Below are 21,199 nucleotides of genomic sequence, written 5' to 3'. Positions count from 1 at the left end.
CAAATTATCTTCAACTCTCTGGGGAAGGACAGAGAGAGAGAGAGAGAGAGAGAGCCCTTTCTTTGTTCAAAACAAACCTTCTCTGTAACTTTCACATGCTGCTGTGAATTATTAACTTACTTATAGCTTTAATAATTTATTAACTTGCTGTAAAAGTTGAAGTTATTCACATACACATTTTTCATTCCTCTATAATGGTGTGTGTGTGCTCCATGAGGCAATACCCGAAGGACCTCCTCTTTCCATATCAACCCACCTGGACCCTGGGATCACCTCTTGAGGCCCTCCTTCATGTGCCTCCTCCTCAAGAGGTCAGGAGAGTGGCAACATGAGAACTGGCCTTCTCTGCAGTGGCTCTCCATCTGTGGAACACTCTCCCCAGGCAGGTTCTCCTCGCGCCTTCATTATACACCTTTAGGCGCCAGACAAAAACATTCCTTTTTAACCAGGCCTTTGGCTGACCTGAGGGACGTGGGTGGCACTGTGGTCTAAACCACTGAGCCTCTTGGGCTTGCCGATCGGAAGGTTGGCGGTTCGAATTCCTGCGATGGGGTGAGCTTCCGTTTCTCGGTCCCAGCTCCTGCCAACCTAGCAGTTCAAAAGCACTGCTTTTGGGGTGGGGGGTGTTATTGTTTTGATTTTATATATTGCAATCCTTTTTGTGAACCACCCTGAGACCTCTGGGCATAGGGCGGCATATAAATTCAATAAATGAAATGGCTTGTTAGAAGGGGGTCTAGGAGGGCAAAATAGCTGGTGGGTAAAGGTTCAGTATCTCCTCTTCCCCGCTTCTTCCACTTCAAAAACACTGTCTCAAAAAATGGTCAGGGGGAGACCTCCTGCAGAGACACATCTGACCTTTGGGTTGATGCTCTATTGCTAACAATACCACCTGAAGATTTATCTTTCTCTCGGTTTCCAACAGATTTCCAAGCTGACTTGGAAGCTAGATTCCCATGTGGGTCTGAATATCCCCAGACACTTTCAAGGGGAACATTTGTCTTCCAAAGAAGGGAGTTTACATTGTCCATTATATTTACTCCCAGCCTCAAAGCACCCACAGAGCCACAAATGGCAAGATGACTATTTATTAGGCATCCTGTGGAATGTGCTCAGAAGCAGCCCTGGGGCTGTGGTGCCTGATCACATGATGACAACTGGCTGTGTCTATAAACATGAACTCTGCACACTGGGACAGAACTGAGTGGGGAACCAGAGTTGCGAAAGTGTTGGGGGAAGCATTCCAAGCTGTCAGACATTAATGCTGAACCATATGCGCTTTATATTGTGAATACCCTATGGGTGGGGGTTAAATGGAAGGAGAAAATCTAGACATTTGGGCATGGGGAAATCGAAAACAGGAGAAAGGCAGTGGTGACAGCTCCCCACCCTAATATTTGACTGCTATACCTTCTTTCTTGCTGAAACCTGGTTTTGCTTCAGTCATGAGCATTAAAAAATCTCCTATCCATCTCCCAGCAGACACTATGCCCCCCCAACAATGATTCACTTGGAATAACTGTATGCCACCACACCATAATTCCTGATGGCAAATGGTTGTGGCCTGCGTGCTCTCATAAAATGTGTTGCAGACACCAATTGGATCTAGCCAGGGCCTCAACTTTTACTGCCAATGAATCGTCCAGGTACTCTGCCTCCCCTATGGTATGTCTAGCTAAACTCGAAGTCCCTAAGTGCTGGAGGGCCTTTAACTTGGCTCGATGTCATGCCCTCCCTTCAGCTGTCCTTGAAGGCTGATACAGGAAGATTGCTTACCTGGAGAGACAATGCGCCTGTGACTCTGGACAAATAGAAACAACAGAGCATGTGCTTCTCCAATGTCTTTATTATAGAGACATTTGTACTACCCTCATCTTACCATTACTGCATAAGTACCTAGGGTGCACAGGACAATTCTATACCTCCCTGCTGCTTTCAGATACCAATCCTGCTACAACATATGTTCCAGATTCTGCACAGCAGCGCTCAAAATTCATCGGATGATGACCTGTGACACAAACTAGATGTAATGAGCACTCATATAAGAGTGCTCTGTAGACTGACAGCTATAGTCTTATATATACTAACCTTTTATGCTCTTTCATTCTTGTCTAATGTTCCTAACTCCTCTTTTAGACTCTTAGTTTCTTTGGGATTCTGAGAGACTTTTATATATATATACTTTCTGTTTTAACTGCTTTTTTTTTAAAAAAAAACACACAACCAAAACCAAAAGGTTTTTAGACTTTAAATGATTGTACCCTTCCCTCCTTATGCTGGTCTATGACCGTAATAAAGATTTGATATGATTTGGTTGCAGCCTGACACCCATGTGGGCAGAAACACGAAAGAAAATCTCAGACAGTGCAGTACTGCATTCCACATTCCCTCCCTTGGATGCAATAAGAAAAAGAAAAAGAAATGAAATTAAACACACATCAAATGCTATGCAACTTTCTCCTCAGTTTAATAGTGACAGACATTGCTGGTTTAACAGAATCAAAGCAGTTTTCTTTGCCACTATGGTTTAAGGGCGTTTTCTTTCTTTGTTTTTCAATTGCAGTAAAGCAGAGCTGGACAGAATGGCAGCAAAGGGGGGGTTTTCTTGCAAGGGATGGCATAATTGTTAAAAAGCTGAATATTTGGGATCTGGGCGTTGGAAATCTTATACTGTGACAATGATGCTTTCGTCAAAGTGCACAGGCTCATTATTCTGATTACAGGCAATGACGATGTATCTGGATGACTTGTTATCAGAGTACTTGCAAGGTGGGCGAGTTGAGCCGCCTTTGTGCTTGCAGCTGGTGACAGTGAAGGGACGGAGAGCGATCCTCAGCCCGTTTCCATAATCCTTCCCTCCAATATCGGTGCAGACAGATTTGATGTTATTCTTGGTGCCGTGGATGAAGGTGTTCACTTCCTTGCATGGTTTGTCCAGCCCACGTCTTTTCATCATGACGTCACAATACTGCTTTCCAACGTTGCTCTTGGGATTATCGTAGTGCTGCCTTAGGAACTTCTCATAGGGGGTTTCACAATAGGCTCCCAGTGCCAGAACAGACACCAGAAAGGTGAGGAGCACAAGGCCAGATCCCTTGAAAGGCATCATCGTGGGCGACCGCTGCCTGAAAGAGATACCTGGGGGGAAAGTAAAGTGGGTGTGTAAATGCTTTCTTTCTGTTTGCCACCAGAGGGTGCTTTGTGAAACAGCTTGGAGTTCAAATGAATGCTGTACTGTATATCCTTGCAAATTCTTATCTGCAAATGTTGTGGTGGATGTTATCTAGTCATGATCACATAACCATGTGAATATTGATACAAACCAGTCACATTGCAGCTTATGCATCTTATAGCAGAAGTTTAAGACACAATTTAAATATTTTTTAAAACCACTCTAAGTAGAATAATGAAGCATAACCACCCACCCTACCCACTCACCACTCCCAGTCTTCCCCTCCCCCTCTTCTACTTCCTAATTGTTTAAACCAATTCATAAACCAAGAATTTATGCATTCACCACTAATAATGAAACACATGTTGTAGATATTTTTCAACAATTATTATGCTTTTTTTGTGATATACAAATGACATGAGAAAACTTGGTATACTTATTTGTATAACATCATTCTTGTTTGTAAAGCCCAATAAAAAAAACCAGTATAAAAGAAGAAGCTTGGACCATTGTTGAGGGTCAGGGAGAAGGAGGCAAAGAAGATAGGATATTTGTACAAGCTCAGTTAAGTTTCTGGCTGAAGTGAGATCTGAGCAAAGGACTCACTGGTATGAATCTGAGCTCCAGACTAGCACTGAGAGACCAGGGTTCAAATCCCCACTCGGCCGTGAAGCTCATTGGGAAACCCTGGGTCAGTCTCAGTCTCTTACCCTAGCCTGCCTCACAGGATTGATGAGAGGACTGACTGAAGGAGGATGGATGCTGCCTCGAGCTCCTTGGTGGAAAGGTGGGGTATAAACCAACCAATCAACCAACCAATCAACCAACCAACCAATCTATCTATCTATCTATCTATCATCTATCTATCTATCTATCTATCTATCTATCTATCTATCTATCTATCTCCCTTTTGTATAAACTCCCTTAAAATCCTTCTGAAAGTCTTCATCAAGCGCCACCAGTAGCTCAACAAGACAGCGGGGTATAAGATTTATTTCTTAACCTTTAGGTTAAAGTGCTGTACACCTGGGAACACCATGAGCTTTAAGTAGCTGGGTTGGTGTTGCAGCATCAGTAGATTTAAACAATTGTTGCTATAATCTTTTTGCATAGCCTTTTACATAAATGCATCTTAAGCCCTTTTCTAGTAGGATTTAGTAAGAGCTAAATTGGAGTCACTTTTACATGTGCAATTTGTGCACACAACAGCTCCCTCATCTTGTGGTTCAACGTTGTATGTTCACCCCTCTTAAAAATATACATTCCCCTAATAATAACGGCTTGCTTTATATTCTGCTTATGTTTCCCAGGCACGTAATGTTCTCTGACATTTCCCTTTTTCTAAGATTCCTTTGTGTGGAATGTAATGTGCTTTGAATTTCCTTAGTGTAGATTATTACTCCCATCCAGGCCCATGAGAGGGTGGGGGGCAGCCAAGTACTGCAACTATGAGTTGGGCCATAGGGAAAGCCCCATGGAGGCCATGCTTTCCACAAAGTCCCAAGCGCCCCTTGTAAGGTCGTGTCACCACGGATGTTAAAATGCCCATGGACAACCAAACTAGGTGTCTCCAGGAGAACATCTGCCATGACCTGAAGCAGCTCGGTGCAGCAGGGAGGTCGGTACACCAAAAGGAATCCTGTACTGCCCTTACTGCCCAACCTCCAGAACATGCACTCAGAGAACTGGGTCTTCCCAATAGGACACCTGGTACAAACTAATGACTTCCTAAAACTCACTGCAACCTCGCCTCCCCACCCATATGAGCTGGGTTGCTGTGTGTATGAGAAACCTAGTGGACAAGCAGCGGCAATATCAGGCCCATCTGCTTCATCCAGCCAAGTCTCTGTTACACATGCCAGGTCAAGTCCTCCATCCACAATCAAGTCATGGATGACAGCCGTCTTGTGAATCATTGACCTGGCATTGCACAGCAGCACCTTAAAGTCAACAACTCCCTTGTTGAATCCAGTATCCTTGCGGACAAGACCAGACCTGGAGGCAGGGATAGTCTTCAAACTATGACTAAACCTGCCTCATCAGTAATTACATGGTCATAAATCCACCATTGCTCTGACCTTTCAATAACTGTTACGCTCTTAGGCATCAACCACCAGACCCAATAACTTACAATTTCTTCAATTTAGCCTCCTATCTTCTCTCTTAGCCTCTCTTCTGTTTTGCTCAGCTCCAGATGATACCCTGTCAATGCTTTGTCCAACCTTTTATAATCTAGCCGCTACAGCTTCTGGCCAATAGCACACGGCCAGGTTGCAAGACAGTCTTCTATTGGACTTCAGCCAAGGTCCAATAGGAATACTTTAGTGACCCTCAGAACACCAATTGGATTGGTCCCTGCTAGTGTCAGCACAAACCATTGAAGGCTGGTCCTTTAGGATCAATGAAAAATGCCCCCAGCAACAACAGCATGATACTAGCCACTTCCTCCCGCCAGCCCAGAGCATGCTCCTAGCTGTCAACTTCCTCTTCCTCAGTATCAGATCATGCCAGTCATGAATGGAGAATTAAATGCAATTTTGCAAAGCAGCTCAGATATGCCGAAATGTGTTTTCGAAAGCCAAAGCTGACGAAAAGCCTTCACAATGATTCTGGGAAAGGGCCAGGGTTGCAACTGCAATCGCTAGGAACACCTTCTTAGTCACTACCAAGAAATCCACACTCAAAAAGGGCAAAGTCATAAGATACAACTCAATTAATACTTCAAAAACAACAACAACATAAAAACCTGAAAATGCAACTGATTGCCCACAAGGCAACCAACTGAAAGATGAACTTGCTGCCAAACAAGGATAGCTCAATAGCAACCTTCAGGAAATGGGGATGCCAGTCCTCTGAATTTGAGGCAGAAATGAGGCTCAGACCTTTTCTATTCATCTGTAGAAGACTTCACTGATAGCATAGGCCAGGGGTCGGCAAGGCTTACAAGGCATGGGCAGGATCACTCCCGCAGAGATCCCCGTGGGACGGGCAGGTGCAGCATGATGCCGGAAATCTCTTCTGCGCATGCCCAGATGCCAGAAATCGCACCTGCGCAGAAGGATTTTGGCATCTGGGCATGTGTAGGAGCGATTTCTGGAGCCACGGAAGAGAGTCCCTGCACTGTGCTGGTTTAGTGCAGCACGTGGGGACTCGCCAAGCAGGTGGCTGGGTTCGGGGTCAGCTCATGGGCCGGTTAAGCGACCCTCATGGGCCTCCTCTGGCCCATGGGCCTTAGGTTGTCGACCTCTGGCATAGGCCAAGGATGGGGAGGTGGGTTCTGCTGGTGGGGGCAGGTCCTTGGTTTTCCCCACCCTTGGTATGCCATTTTAACAAGTGTCCATCACCTGACATCACCATGATGTCAAAATATCAATTCTTCCTTGCTAGTGTTGTAAGCTGCGCTAGAAAGGAAAACGCAAAGCCAGCTAAGCAAGGCTGGAAATTTCTGCCATGGAAACATGGGAGGTTAGCTGCCCAGTGCTGCCTTCACTTTCTGATCCCAGGGAACCTAAAGTCCAGCTTAGTCTGGAAGCTACGCAACTGGAATTATTATTTTAAAAAACCAAACATAGCTGTATCACCTTGCCTTGAAATAAAACAAAAGGAGCTTATTATTTTGAATTTTGCTCATTTAATCCCCCCTTTGCCTCTTCTCACTTTCATATCGGCTCACTTTTATGTGTAACTATGTCCTGCCTTCTCTTTCCTGCAGGATATTCTATAGCGCTGCCGCCCGCCAGCATTTTAAAATCGCCCCGGAACAGCGGAGGAATTCTCAGCTGTCCCGGGGCGATTTAAAAGCCCCCGGAAAGGCAGGCAGGGGGGAGCAAAGACTTTTGCCCCCCGCCCGCCTTTGGAAGAGGTCCAGGACCTCTTTCCAAGGCGGGCGGGGGGCAAAAGTCTTTGCTCCCCCCGCCTGCCTTCAAAAGCGGTCCGGGATAGCGGGAAGCGCTTCCCTGCTATCCCGGACCGCTTTTAAAATGCTGGCGGTGGGGAGCAAAGCCTTTCACCCCCGCCGGCCTTCCTGGACCTCTTCTGAAGTCCGGAGGGGGGGAAAAGGCTTTGCTCCCCACCGCCAGCATTTAAAAAAAGGTCCCCGAGATTTCCCTATGGGCTTTCGTCTTGCGATGCAAGCCCATAGGGAAAATCGTCTAGCGAAGCGTCGCAAAAACCGAAAAACCCTTTCGTCTTGCGGGTTTTTCGTCTTGCGAGGCATTCGTCTTGCGGGGCACCACTGTAATCCCCAGATTACCAGTTTTCATTCTTTTTCTCCTTGTACAACAAAAAACAGATTCCTAGCATTTATATAACAAGGCCTGTGAAACGCCAATTTTCTTTCCCCCTCCGTGATAAATAAACCTATTTTTCCATTTTCAGTATTTTATTCGGTCCCTTCCCTATAGAAAGAAAAAATCACTCCATCCTGTAGAATAATTGCCCAGGCCTCCAAGACTTTGAATTTCTTTCTTCTGTTTAATAGAATTCAAGTAGAAAAGTGAGGAAAGAGAATTGAAACAGCTCTCACTAAATGGCAGCAAAAAAGTTTGACATGGGAAGTGATGGATCTTTCAAAATCCATTCAAACCAGTCTAATTAATTCTTAATTTTTATTTCTTGCTCCCTCTACGTCGATAGAAAGAAATAGGTGAGTATTATTACATCCAGATACTAGAGAACTTGTACCAACCATATGATTGTGAAATGTACAATTGTGACTATAAACCACTAAAAACAACATCAAAGAATGGGAACGATTATAATACAGCATTACAAAATACCACAGTTTAGGATTGTGACAGGAGCCATATTGGTTGTAGCTGCATAGTGGAAAATTAACTGAGTTAAAACATTGCTTCTTTTCTGGGGATACGCGGGGGTATGCATACCCCTAAACTTTTTGTGAATTGAAGTTTGGCCTCATTGAGGGGCAGTATTTCAATATGAGTAGGAAAATGAGAGTACCCCTAAACATTTTTTTAAAGAAAAAAAGCACTGGTCAAAACTATAGCAAAAGTACTGACAAGACTCGTGGACAGCTACCCAGCAAGAAGCAGAAGTAAGTATTAGGCGGTTTCTGGTGAGCAAATCAGATGTTACAGAATCTGAGCCACAAAAAGCAAATCGTTGGCTTGCTTGACAAATCCACAGGAGCCTAACCACAGCAACTAACCATCAGCTTGCTTGACAAATAGCAATGCTAAATTTATAAATATTAAGACGTGATAAACAAACTTGTGTGCATGGATGGAATACACCCCCCCAAAAGCATAAAAGAATTGTGCAGCGCAGGCTTCCTAACCTCGCCCCCTCCAGAAGTTTTTGGCCTACAACTCCCATGGTCCCTAGCTAGCAGGACCAGTGGTCAGGGATGATGGGAATTGTAGTCTCAAAACATCTGGAGGGCCGAGTTTGAGAAAGCCTGGTGCAGAGGTTTGGATAGGGAGAGTCTGGAAGTTGCTGCAGGAATTAATAAAGATCACCCAATGGTGCCCTTGCTTCATATCTAAGTCTTGGCCAGTTATGTCCCACCTGGGACAGGTATTGAGGATGCTACCACAGGGTCTCAGGGACAGCTTGAGAAAAAAGGTACATCTTCAAATGAGGAACAGAGATTGATCTGCCTGTCCAATGTATGTTTCTTAGCCTCTTGACTGAGTCAGATGAACGCCTGATAGAAAAAAAAATAACAAATGTATTGGTTCGTGCTGTTTTAATAAGGTATAATTTGCTTAGGGATGCGGGTGGCGCTGTGGGTAAAACCTCAGCACCTAGGGCTTGCCGATTGCATGGTTGGCGGTTCGAATCCCCGCGGCGGGGTGAGCTCCCGTCTTTCGGTCCCAGCTCCTGCCCACCTAGCAGTTCGAAAGCACCCCTAAGTGCAAGTAGATAAATAGGTACCGCTTTCTAGCGGGAAGGTAAACGGCGTTTCCGTGTGCTGCGCTGGTGCTGGCTTGCCAGAGCAGCTTCATCATGCTGGCCACGTGACCCAGAAGTGTCTCCGGACAGCGCTGGCCCCCTGCCTCTTAAGTGAGATGGGCGCACAACCCTAGAGTCGGACACGACTGGCCCATACGGGCAGGGGTACCTTTACCTTTACCTTAATTTGCTTAAAAGCATGGTTTCCTAGCTGTGTGCAGCAGCAATACAACATACAAAATCAAATCAAATCAAGTTGAAAATAAAATTTGGGAGAGGGTGTCATTTGAAACGGCTGCTGAAATTTAAAAAGTCACCGTTTTGTATGAGTTTTGTGTGTTCTGAAAGGCATCATATAAGTAGGTGGATCGTGCTCACAACATTGCCTATGCCAGCCACTGAAAGGTGTATAAGACATAATTGAAATTGGAAAAGAAAAGAAAATGAATATGAAAGAAAAAGTGATTGATATGTGCTGTATGTGCGATATAACATTGTTTCTCTCTACCTGTTTTTGCAGTTTAAATTTACAATGCTTTAAACTGAAACGCTTCTTTGATGGATCTAGATCCAGCCACAGAGTCAGCTGGGTACATTAACCCAGGCATAGCCAGCCGGGGGTGGGGGGTAGGAGGAGGCTGCCAGAGACCTGAAAGACTTATGCTGTCATGACAAGAATGCCCCATGCCTCCCTGCCAACCAGTCAGGGAAATATCTCCCACAGAGACACCTCTGACCTTGGGGTTGATGTTATATTGATGCCATTTGAAGATTTCTCTCTCTCTCTTTTTTTTGTAACAGAGTTCCAAGCTGACATGGCAGTGTAAGTCCCAAGTGTGAGGTACCACTGTATTTGCATTTTGTACTGGCAGCTAATTCCTGTCAGTGGTTTCCCAGAACAGTCACATGACTAACGAAACAAGCTTGAAGACCTGAACGAACACCAACGTTTATCTTGCTACATCCACATTGGATGCCCAAACGTCTTAGGTTACAGGCTTTAATTTTCAGAATTAATGCTTTTGTTTAGCCCATACTTAATTAAAAATAATGCCACTTGTAGGTAAGACAGCAGAAAACCTCGTGTTCTGCTGGGGAAACCCAGCAATATTTTCATTCACAGATTGTGCAAATACACTTCACCTGCCAAAAACCCTCCAACGCCACCATTAAGAAGCACATGTTCTCCTGTTAATTAGAGCTTAATTTGAATTAATGTGCTGGAAGGGATGAGATCACAAACTGCGGAACAAAACCAGCTGCAAGGTCATTAAGGTTAGAACTTGAGTTAACACTTCATTTGGTGCAAAAGACAGTGTGGGAGTAGGGGAGACTACAGTTTCTTTATATCAAGTTTTCTTCTCTACATTTATGATTCAGCAATCATAATTCAGAATTAATGTTTTCTGAACCCCACTTGAATGTCCCACCGTTATCTCCAGCTTACACTGGGTGGCACATCCTCCTCATTCATCATTTGCATGGGCCATAGCCAAAAACGCCCCATCAAATAAAGCCACACTAGGCTCAATCTCTGCCTTCCTTCTGTAGTTTTGTAAGGCTTGTTTACACAGGAGCAAAGTCAAGATTTCCATTGGCTGGTGTTGTGGCATCCCTGTGACATCTTCCGTATCTCAGGGTTGCCCTGGAGATTTCCTAGTAGGAGTGTTTAAAACACACACACACACACACAAACACCTTTGCATAGTCCCTAATGGTAGGATTGGGACCTCAGGGGAAAAGGTCTGGGGCAAGGTAGAGAGGATGTCAGGTCTATCTCCCTACATTAGTGGGGATGAAATGTTCATACAGATCCACATTGGGCTCTGGAGCTGAACCACAGGGTCAAAACATCAAGAGAGGAGGCCATGTCTATAATCCACATAGCACAGCTTTCAAAATCTGAACAGACATCTCTTTAAAAAGTTAGTGTTTTGTCTTCCAGGGAGACACCTTTCATCAAGTAGGGAGCAGGAGGACCTGATACTTCTGCTGGTGCTCAAATCGGGGTTGTTATTTTTTCAGTAACGGTGGCCAATACAACTTGAAATCTAAAATTCTGGTACTTGGAAGGAATTTGGAAACATTATTTTGGTGACTGAGAAAAGCAGAGAACTGGTAGTGCTGTGAGAAAGACAAATGGAAGTGGACCAGAAAGTCACAGACAGTTTCAGGGATTTTTAATGTTCACATTTTATTGACATAATTTTAGTTTTAAAGAAATAGAGTGATACAGTGGAAAAAAGGGGGAAAGAACAAAGCTGTATATAAGAAATATATATTCCATGTCTGCTTATCTGAGTCACAAGGTGGAAGAGTGAGAAAAGAGGCCGGGTTTTAATAAGTAACCAGGGATACCACAAATAACTGCTTGATCCCACAGCAGCAAGAATCATGAGAAAAGGAATGAGATCTCACTTATATCATGCAACGTGAGGTTGAAGATGAGCAGTGGGACACAGTGGAGGCCCAAAGTGATCAGAGTGGCCTTTTCACCCTCAAGAAGGAAGAAATCCTGGTGGCACTCCAATGGTGACTTCTGAGCAGGTAAAACAGATATTTGCTTAAGTAAAAGGACTTCTTCAACTCCTCTTTCATGCAATTCTCTTGCCTTTGCCCAGACCTGCCCTGGAAGATTGGAGGACTACCTTGAGAGGTTTCTTGAGAGGGATGCAGTGCAGGAGGGGGTTAGTGTAGGGGGCTGCTGAGTGTCGGAGAAGATGGTAGCGGAGGTTTGTTGCCTGAGCAGAAGCCTGCTTGTGCAACAATGGCATTCAAAATCTTAATTCAATTGGGAATCCATTCTTACAAGAAAGCGAAATATTCCTATCGAGGTAATATTCGTGGTACATGAAATCAAATCTATGACACGTGGTGACTGGAACAGGAGATGAGCTCGATAATGGACCAGTTTGTGGTATGCCAATAACAGTGCAGATGGCTTTAAGATCTTGGTCAGAGACATGAACGAAAGTGTGATTGGCGTAGGGAGCCAGGCCTCTTTTCTGGACTATATAGTCACAGTAATTTGCGACTTTAGTCCTCGGGTAATCGACATACTGATGTTTGAAGGATTGGAAGTCCCAGGAGGCTTCAGTCCCCAGCACCATCCAGGAGAGCAAAACCAAGAGCAGCCATAAAGGACAGGGCCCCTTGGCAGCCATGGCTCGCTGTGGTTCTTGGTGGTTGTTCTGCGCAGAAAAAACAGGAAACAGTGAAAAGTTCAACAGGGCATTTTCATGCTCTCTCTTTTTCCATCAGATTTATTATATAACCCACTTCCCAGGAAATAGCAAGGGAAAATCTGAAAAGGGCTATGACAGCCTTGCTCAAATTGTAATTTTAATTCCCTCATTAGGTAGTTATGAGGCTGTCTAGTACTGCCGTCAGACACTGCCCCATCTACTTTAGTACTGTGGTATCTCAGAAGTCAAACAAAATCCGTTCTGGAACTCCGTTTGACTTCCAAAATGTTCAGAATCCAAGGCACAGCTTCTGATTGATTGCAGGAAGTTCCTGCAGCCAATCGGAAAGTCTGAAGTTGCATCAGATGTTTGGGTTCCAAAGAACATTCAACAACTGAAACACTCACTTCCAGGTTTCAGAGACTAATAAGCACCTCAAAAATCACAGAAAAATTAGCCTCTGCAAAGACAATGAATGACACCATTATTCTTCGTGTCACAACAGCAGAAATAAACAGGAGTGAGTTCCCCAAATTAGCATAATGAGATTCAAGACATTATTTCCCAAAGCGCCCAACTCTTAACCTTAGTCAGAGTGTGGTGGTCTCCTGAGGTAGTAATTCAGGTTGTCATGAAATAATAGCAATTTATTGATTTTATTGCCAATGTATTTTTATTGCCAGAAAGAAGAAACAGTGTTTGACTCCCAGGGCAGCATAAGTACAACCAACTGAAAAAAAGGTAGTCCCTACTCGCAGGCTGCAGATTGTAATGATAAAAAAGGACAAAGGGATGAGTGAAGAAGAAAAAGACAGACCTCTGTGCCAGTCCTTAAAGTCAAACAGACAAACTAAGAAATAACATAAAATTTGTTCAAGTCAGACCCTGCTTTCTATTTGAGACATCCCAATGATGAATTGGCATCTACTTTCTAGATAAAAAAATGTGTAAACACCTTTGAAATGGGCACCTTTCATGACTGTAAAATTATCCTAAATCTAGGAATGTAGTTTTCCCCAATGAAACTTCATTTCCCTGTACGTAGAGCTTTACTTCCTACTTTCTGCTGTTCATACCTTCTCAAAATGTACATTTCTATATAAGGATACTGGGCTTCCTTGTACAGGGGTGGTGGTACTTACATGACTTAGCCTTCCTGCAAAAATTAAACAATTCCTGCACATAGCAATATTTAAATTCAAGATAAAGCAGTGTAACCTAAATTTCAGCATGGCTGTTACATACAGTCATCTCATCAGACTTTTGTACTCTGAATTGACGCAGCCAATCCACAGCTCAGCCACCACATCTATTGTCAGAGAGCTTGTGCTCAAAGATGATTGGCTGCAAGTGAATTGCAGATAAAGAATATGGCTGCCATGATTAATACTTAGGAGAAGGAGTCACACAGAGGTTAAGTATCTATTCACAAAAATGAATATATGCATAGAAAAATAAAATTACAAGGGGGGGGGATACAAGGAGAAAAGTGTTGTTAAACATGGAAAAAGTTTATTCTATTAAAGACGGGGGGAAATTGAAATCAAGCATGGAAGAAAAGAAATGACAGACAAAGATTAGCTATTCAAAAGCTGGCTGATTTAAAACCCACCTGCAGTGTGCCTTCTATGCCACCTTTCCCACTGCTGAACAAAACAATGAACATAGCTTCGCAGATGAGCATGTCAAGGCCTTTTTCTTACCTAGTGTAATAGAAATTGGTCTCCCAAAGAGTCGATCAAAATATCTTCTTTCGCTCGTATGCACCTCTGAGCATCCTTCAGGAAGCGACACCTTATATAGAGAGAATTCAGCTATGGTGGATGATGATACGTGGAAAATTGTTACTGGGTGTCCTGGGACAAAGGCTGGAAGCCTATTTTCCCCCCAATAGGAGATGGAAATGAAGCATCATTAGTAGAAAAACATGTAGGTCTAATTTAATTGATCTTGAATGTTCTTGTAGGACGCATTCTGTACCCAACAGGTTGATGGTACAGCTGATGTCGATATTCTCACATGAATATTTTTACTCACTCCAGACAGGCATATTACATCATGCAATGCATGGGAAAGTGTTCATCCACCCATATTGATCAGGGCTAATCCTGATTCTCTACAGTGGATACAGTGCTTATAGCATGAATGTTTCCCCTTGTTATTAAAGACTCACTGGAAGACCCAAGAGGCAGATATCTTCTACTTAGGGGTACGTCTGGATGCTTTGCTGTCGCTTGAGGCTAAGGTGGCATCAGTGGCACAGAGTACCTTCCATTGACTTCAGATGATGGTCTAGCTCTACGCCTATCTGGACATAGACAGCCTAACTACTATTGTCTATGCTCTGGAAACCTCTAGGTTAGATTACTGTAAGGTGTTCTACTCAGAGCTCTGAAGACAATTCAGATACTTCAGTTAGTGCGGAACTTGGTGGCCAGCCATAAAGGACAGGGCCCCTTGGCAGCCATGGCTCCCTGTGGCTCTTGGTGGTTTTTCTGAGCAGAAAAAAAGAGGAAATGATGTAAAGTTCAACAGGGCATTTTCATGCTTTCCCTTTTTTCCTTCAGATTTATTATATAACCCACTTCCTAGGGAAAATCAAGGGAAAATCTGAAAAGGGCTATGACAACCTTGCTCAAATTGTAATCCTAATTCCCTCATTAGGTAGTTATGAGGCTGCAGTCAGACCATTGGCCCATCTACTTCAATACAGTGGTACTTCAGAAGTCCTAAATGTAGAGAAGAAAACTTTAGATTAAGAAACTGTAGGCTCCCCTCTGCCCACACTGTCCTTTTGCCCCAAATGAAGTGTTACCTCAAGATCAAACCTTAATGACCTTGCAGCAGGTTCTGCTCCGAGGTTTGTGATCTCAACATTTGTAGCACACGCCTGTACTTTACTTCAAATTAAGCTCTAATTAACAGGAGAACACGTGCTTCTTAATGGCAGCATTGGAGGGTTTTTGGCAGGCGAAGTGCTTTTGCACAATCTATGAACGAAAATATTGCTGGGTTTTTTTGTGTGTGGACGTGCAGAGTCCCCCAAACCCTGGCTGGCCCCCTAGTGGAATAACGACTCAACACAATGTGCTATGGGATTAAAATTGGCCACAACTTTATTATGTTTCAGATGAAGGTAGATTTTGGCTTAGGCATTGGGCGTTATCTCTCCCAGTCTGGGGATTTGGGGAACATCAGAGTTATCCAGAGTGTGTGTGGCATAGGCTGGCTCTAGAGAAAATATGTTCAACAGAGCGCCCCCCCCCCGTTACGCCGCCGTCGCAGCGGAGAGCAATGACAACCTCTAGGCGTACGGCCAATGCCTACCCTCAAACAACCCCTTTAACAGGGAACCCTGTGATCGCCGCCTCAAAGAGGAAGGGAGCGTGGGTCACTGCTACACGCCCACTCCTATCTAGGGATGATAGACTAAAGGATTCCGCCCAACGCCTGAAACTGCCAACGTTGTGATGTTTTGCTACGGGAAAGGCAAAACCTGCCAACGCAGGGGAATTGTTTTCCTGCCCTTGAACAGTGACATTGATGTAGCAGCGCCCATGTACCTGTGGAGGAAAGGTTAACCTGAAATAGAAGGCATAACTGAGGGTGGGCAGGGTGGGAGAAACTCTGGAGCCAACTGACGATTCCCAGGTATTTTCCTCCCCCTATTGTGTGGAGAGGGTGGTCCCTCCCCCTACCTGGCCTGATCACCTTGGCAACTCCTCCCCAGGCAGGATTGGGCAACTGGCGGAGGTTCTACAAGTGGCCTTATTTTTAATTAAGTCTGGGCTGTAGCTAAACAAAAACATTAATTCTGGAAATTAAAGCCTGTAACCTCAGCCATCTTGGCATCCACTGTGGATGTAGCAAGATAAACGTTGGTGTCTGTTCAGGTCTTCAAGCTAGTTTCGTGAGTCATGTGAGTGTTCCAGATATAGAATGAGGCTTTTCCTAAAATGGAATTCAGCTCTTTTGACTGCTGCACTCTGGGTTGACATGGGATTGCCATACTTCAGAAAGGAAAAACCAGCAGGACACCCTCAAAGTGTTGAGCTCTCTTTAGGAAGACCCCATTTTTTCCAAAAGCACCATTTTTGATTGACTATCAATCTGCATTCGAACACATTTTTAAAAGAAAAGTGTGACTAGTTTTTCAGATGCCTTTTAATTGAATAATTTTCTAAAGAGATGCCTGAAGCAACTGATATTATAGCTGAAGTCTTATTTTGTTATATTTTACTCCAATACGACCCTTTTATCCTAAATAGAACCCAGTAAGGCAGACATGTCTGTACAATGTATGTCCCTGGTTGCTTATTAAAATCCAGCCTCATTTCTAACTCTTCCACCTTGTGACTCAGATAAGCAATAAACTTACTTGGTTTATGTTGACAGGATTGTACTCAGAAAAATAGCCACTTCATTGGGAAATGGGGGGCACTTCTCAACATCCCTTATGAAACTCCAACATGTACATATGTACAAAAAGAAATCTTAGGCGGGAAACCACAGCCTAAGATGTAAAAGCAAAATTCAAGATGTTCCCACAGACTGGCATGGGAGCAAAACGGAGTAGGAGAATGTAACAACTGGTTGCCTAGACCAATGAACAAGCGCACTCCACAATGCAACAGTTTATTGCAGGATGAGTTCCAGAAGACGCAGTATGGCTCCAGCAAAGGCTGTGTTCCTAATCTAGGACCAGCAACTGGCAGGGTCTAGAAACCCTGGGAAATATCAAGATTTCACTTGAGCTGGGCCCACCATCTTGGCCAAGTCCCCTTTGAAACATTCATGTTAACTAGTTTTTACATAGCTTTCGTATGTTGTGGCTTATTTTCCTCAGTGTGTGAGTTTACAGGCCTTTCTGACTTTGCTAAAATAACTATTTTCCCTGCATAAACATGACAGTGTGTTTTATTCTTGTTTGTTCAGAGGGAAGTCACAATGGTACAAATACACTACAACCGTATAACTAAGGAAAGTAGATAGAGAGATATAGACATATATATACAGTATGTATTGTAAAGAATGAAAAAAGGTGTAATTGATCATATTATGGCAAAATTATATATATGATTAATGCAGACATCCTAGACATAAAATTGGGCAGGAAGCCATGTCTTTATTATGGGAAGGTGAACATTTATAAAGGGAAGACTCTGACTCTGGAGATGAGGGACTGCAGCCACAGACAGAGCAGGAGTGGGTTAGTTCAGCCCCCTTTCATCAAGAGGTCCCAGATTGAGGTAGAGCAGCACACTTGGAAAGCTCGAAGGCAGCAGTAGAGGAGGAGATAGATGACACGGAGGAGGTTGCTATGCAACCAGGAAGGAGGCAGCATTTAAAGGGCTATTCTTGTTTCATGGTGGGGGGGGGGAGGTCACCCACCTTCTCCCCAAACCAAAAGAGCTGAAAGGGTTAAAATGCAACAGAAATACAAGAGAGGACGGACTGGACTTTGGCACCCTTATGCAGTGAAAGGGGCGGGGACTCAAAGTGACCAGCTCATAGCTAAGAGTGGCAGGCTCGGAGCTGCTCTCTGGATGTTAATTGTCAATAAACATGTCATATAACTGCCAGACTCATTAATTCTTATCGGGGTTTGCTTGCCTGCCTGAATTCATCACACTATTTGATGCAAATCATGCAATCCCATGTCAACCCGGGGTGCAGCAGTCAAAAGAGCTGGATTCCATGTTAGGAAAAGGCTCCTTCTATATCTGGAAATACTCGTGCTTGGATTTACCAATCAATGTACTAAGTTCCAAAACATGGATGTGTTAAAAAAACAGCAGCCATATTTACCTGAAGGAAATCTACAGTGGTACCTCACGTTACATATGCTTCAGGTTACTGACTCTGCTAACCCAGAAATAGTGCTTCAGGTGAAGAACTTTGCTTAAGGATGAGAACAGAAATTGTGTTCCGGCAGCCCGGCGGCAGTAGGAGGCCCCATTAGCTAAAGTGGTGTTAAGAACGGACCTCTGAAACGAATTAAGTATTTAACCCGAGGTACCACTTTATTTGCATTTTGTACTGGCAGCTAATTCCTGCCAGTGGATTCCGAGAACACTCACATGACTCACGAAACAAGCTTGAAGACCTGAACAGACACCAACGTTTATATTACTACATCCACACTGGATGCCAAAATGTCTTAGGTTACAGGTTTTAATTTTCAGAATCATTGCTTTTATTTAGCCCGTACTTAATTAAAAATAAGGCCACTTGTACAACTTAGTCAAGACAGCAGAAAACCTCGTGTTCTGCAGGGGAACCAAACAATATTTTCATTCACAGATTGTGCAAATACACTTCACCTGCCAAAAACCCTCCAACGCCGCCATTAAGAAGCACATGTTCTCCTGTTAATTAGAGCTTAATCTGGATTAATGTGCTGGAAGTAATGAGATCACAAACTGCAGAACAGAACCAGCTGCAAGGTCATTAAGGTCTGAGCTTGAGTTAACACTTCATTCGGTGCAAAAGACGGTGTGGGAGTAGGGGAGACCACAGTTTCTTTATATCAAGTTTTCTTCCCTACATTTATGATTCAGCAATCATAATTCAGAATTAATGTTTTCATTTATCTACAGCCCATACATAATTAAAAATGAGGCAACTTGTAAAACTTAGGCAAGACCACACAAAAACCTAGTTTATGGGCTGGCAGTCAGTAATATTATCATTCATAGATTGTTGCCGACATGCTGTTAAAGCAAATGTTGTTACGGTCTGCTACATTAAGGTATTTACTATTTGTTACCCATAGTGGGTAAAACATAGCCACATTTATTTTGTTTTTTATTGATGCCAATCATTATAGAGGTTGATGCTGGCATAGGGAAAGCATTCTGGTAACAAGTAGGCTGCCTTCTGGTCAGTATCTCATCTTCTTCCCATTGGCCACAGGCTGGAAGGGAGTTACCAGGCAGCAAGATCCACCCTGGTACAAGCCATTTCTGCAAGGCCCATCTTGCAGTGGCCATGTCTCCCATTTGTGAATTAATACCTTTCTGTTTTCCTGGCCCCCTCTCTTGTGATTCAGATACGCTAGCTGTGAATACATCTGAACCCCACTTGAATGTCCCACCGTTATCTCCAGCTTACACTGGATAGCACATCCTCCTCATTCATCATTTGCATGGGGCATAGCCAAAAACGCCCCATCAAATGAAGCCACACTAGGCTCAATCCTTGCCTTCCTTCGGTAGTTTTGTAAGGCTTGTTCACACAGGAGCAAAGTCTAGATTTTCGTTGGCTCGTCTTGTGGCATCCCTGTGACATCTTCCCTATCTCAGGGTTGCCCTGGAGATTTCCTAGTAGGAGTTTTTAAAACACACACACACACACACAAACACCTTTGCATAGTCCCTAATGGTAGGATTGGGACCCAGGGGAAAAGGTCTGGGGCAAGGTAGAGAGGATGTCAGGTGTATTTCCCTACATTAATGGGGATGAAATGTTCATACAGATCCACATTGGGCTTTGGAGCTGAACCACAGGGTCAAAACATCAAGAGAGGAGGCCTATAATCCACATAGTACAGCTTTCAAAATCTGAACAGACATCTCTTTAAAAAGTTAGTGTTTTGTCTTCCAGGGAGACACCTTTCATCAAGTAGGGAGCAGGAGGACCTGATACTTCAGCTGGTGCTCAAATCTGGGTTGTTGTTTTTTTAGTAACAGTAGCGAATTCAATTTGAAATCTAAAATTCTGGTACTTGGAAGGAATTTGGAAACATTATTTTGGTGAGTGAGAAAAGCACAGAACTGGTAGTGCTGTGAGAAAAACAAATGGAGGTGGACCAGAAAGCCATAGACATTTTCATGGATTTTAAGTCTTATTTTATTTTATTGACATAATTTCAGTTATAAAGAAATAGAGTGACACAGAGGAAAAAAGGGGGAAAGAACAAAGCTGTATATAAGAAATATATATTCCATGTCTGCTTATCTGAGTCACAAGGTGTAAGAGTTAGAAAATAGGCTGGATTTTAATGGGCAACCAGGGATACCACAAATAACTGCTTGATCCCACAGCAGCAAGAATCACGAGAAAAGGAATGAGATCATACTTTTATATGATGAAAAGCGAGGTAGGAGGTGAGCAGTGGGACAAAGTGGAGGCCCAAAGTGATCAGAGTGGGCTTTTCACCCTCAGGAAGGAAGAAATCCTGGTGGCAATCCAATGGTGACTTGTGAGCAGGTAAAACAGATATTTGCTTATGTAAAAGGACTTCTTCAACTCCTCCTCCTTCCTATCTTCTTACCTTTGCCCAGGCCTCTCCTGGAAGATTGGGGGACTACCTTGAGAGGTTTCTTGAGAGGGATGGAGTGCTGGAGGGGGAAAGTGTAGGGGGCTGCTTAGTGTCGGAGAGGATGGTAGCGGAGGTTTGTTGCCTGAGCAGAAGTCTGCTTGTGCAACAATGGCATTCAAAATCTTAATTCAATTGGGTATCCATTCTTACATGAAAGTTTAATTTTCCTAGTAAATTCATAAGTGTGGTAGATGAAATCACATCTATAACACACGGTGATTGGAACAGGAGATGAGCTCGGCATTCAACCAGTTTCTGGTATGCCCAAACAGTGCAGATGTCTTTAAGATCTTGGTCTGAGACATGAATCAAAGTGCGTTCTGTTGGGTAACCCAGGCCTCTTTTCCTGAGGAAATATTAGCAGTAATCTTTGACTTCAGTCTTTGGGTAAATAACATATTCATGTTTGAAGGATTGGAAATCCCAGGAGGCTTCACTCCCCAGCACCATCCAGGAGAGCAAAACCAAGAGCAGCCATAAAGGACAGGGCCCCTTGGCAGCCATGACTCGCTGTGGCTCTTGGTGGTTGTTCTGTGCAGAAAAAACAGGAAATGGTGTAAAGTTCAACAGGGCATTTTCATGCTTTGCCTTTTACCATCAGAT

General features: G+C 43.7%; 1 protein-coding gene and 1 long non-coding RNA gene across 9 annotated transcripts in view; both read right to left on the bottom strand.

The window, feature by feature from the left end:
• Window positions 1-1,601: 1,601 nt before the first annotated feature.
• LOC309354005 (angiogenin-2-like) overlaps window positions 1,602-21,199 on the bottom strand; it is a 259,266-nt gene continuing 239,668 nt past the window's right edge. For 3 of the 8 annotated variants that reach the window (XM_081883700.1, XM_081883698.1, XM_081883701.1), the window contains exon 2: window positions 1,602-3,138. In XM_081883700.1, coding sequence (XP_081739826.1) covers window positions 2,666-3,109 — 444 coding nt within the window. In that variant the 5' untranslated portion in view covers window positions 3,110-3,138 and the 3' untranslated portion in view covers window positions 1,602-2,665. Of the gene's footprint in view, window positions 3,139-3,882; window positions 3,902-5,303; window positions 5,480-13,976; window positions 14,080-21,199 lie in introns of those variants that run through there. The other 5 variants (XM_081883699.1, XM_081883703.1, XM_081883697.1 and 2 more) reach the window with 5 other exon arrangements.
• LOC309354033 lies at window positions 12,164-14,554 on the bottom strand. Its single transcript, XR_014162160.1, has 3 exons — window positions 14,447-14,554; window positions 13,886-13,976; window positions 12,164-12,279 (listed from the first exon to the last, which is right to left on the bottom strand). It is a non-coding gene; the product is annotated as an uncharacterized lncRNA (long non-coding RNA).

The sequence above is a fragment of the Podarcis melisellensis genome, assembly GCF_964234715.1.
Source record: "Podarcis melisellensis genome assembly, chromosome: 13".
Lineage (NCBI taxonomy): Eukaryota > Metazoa > Chordata > Lepidosauria > Squamata > Lacertidae > Podarcis > Podarcis melisellensis.
The sequence above is the reverse complement of the archived record's forward strand: the minus strand, read 5'-3'. Positions and strand labels throughout refer to the sequence as shown.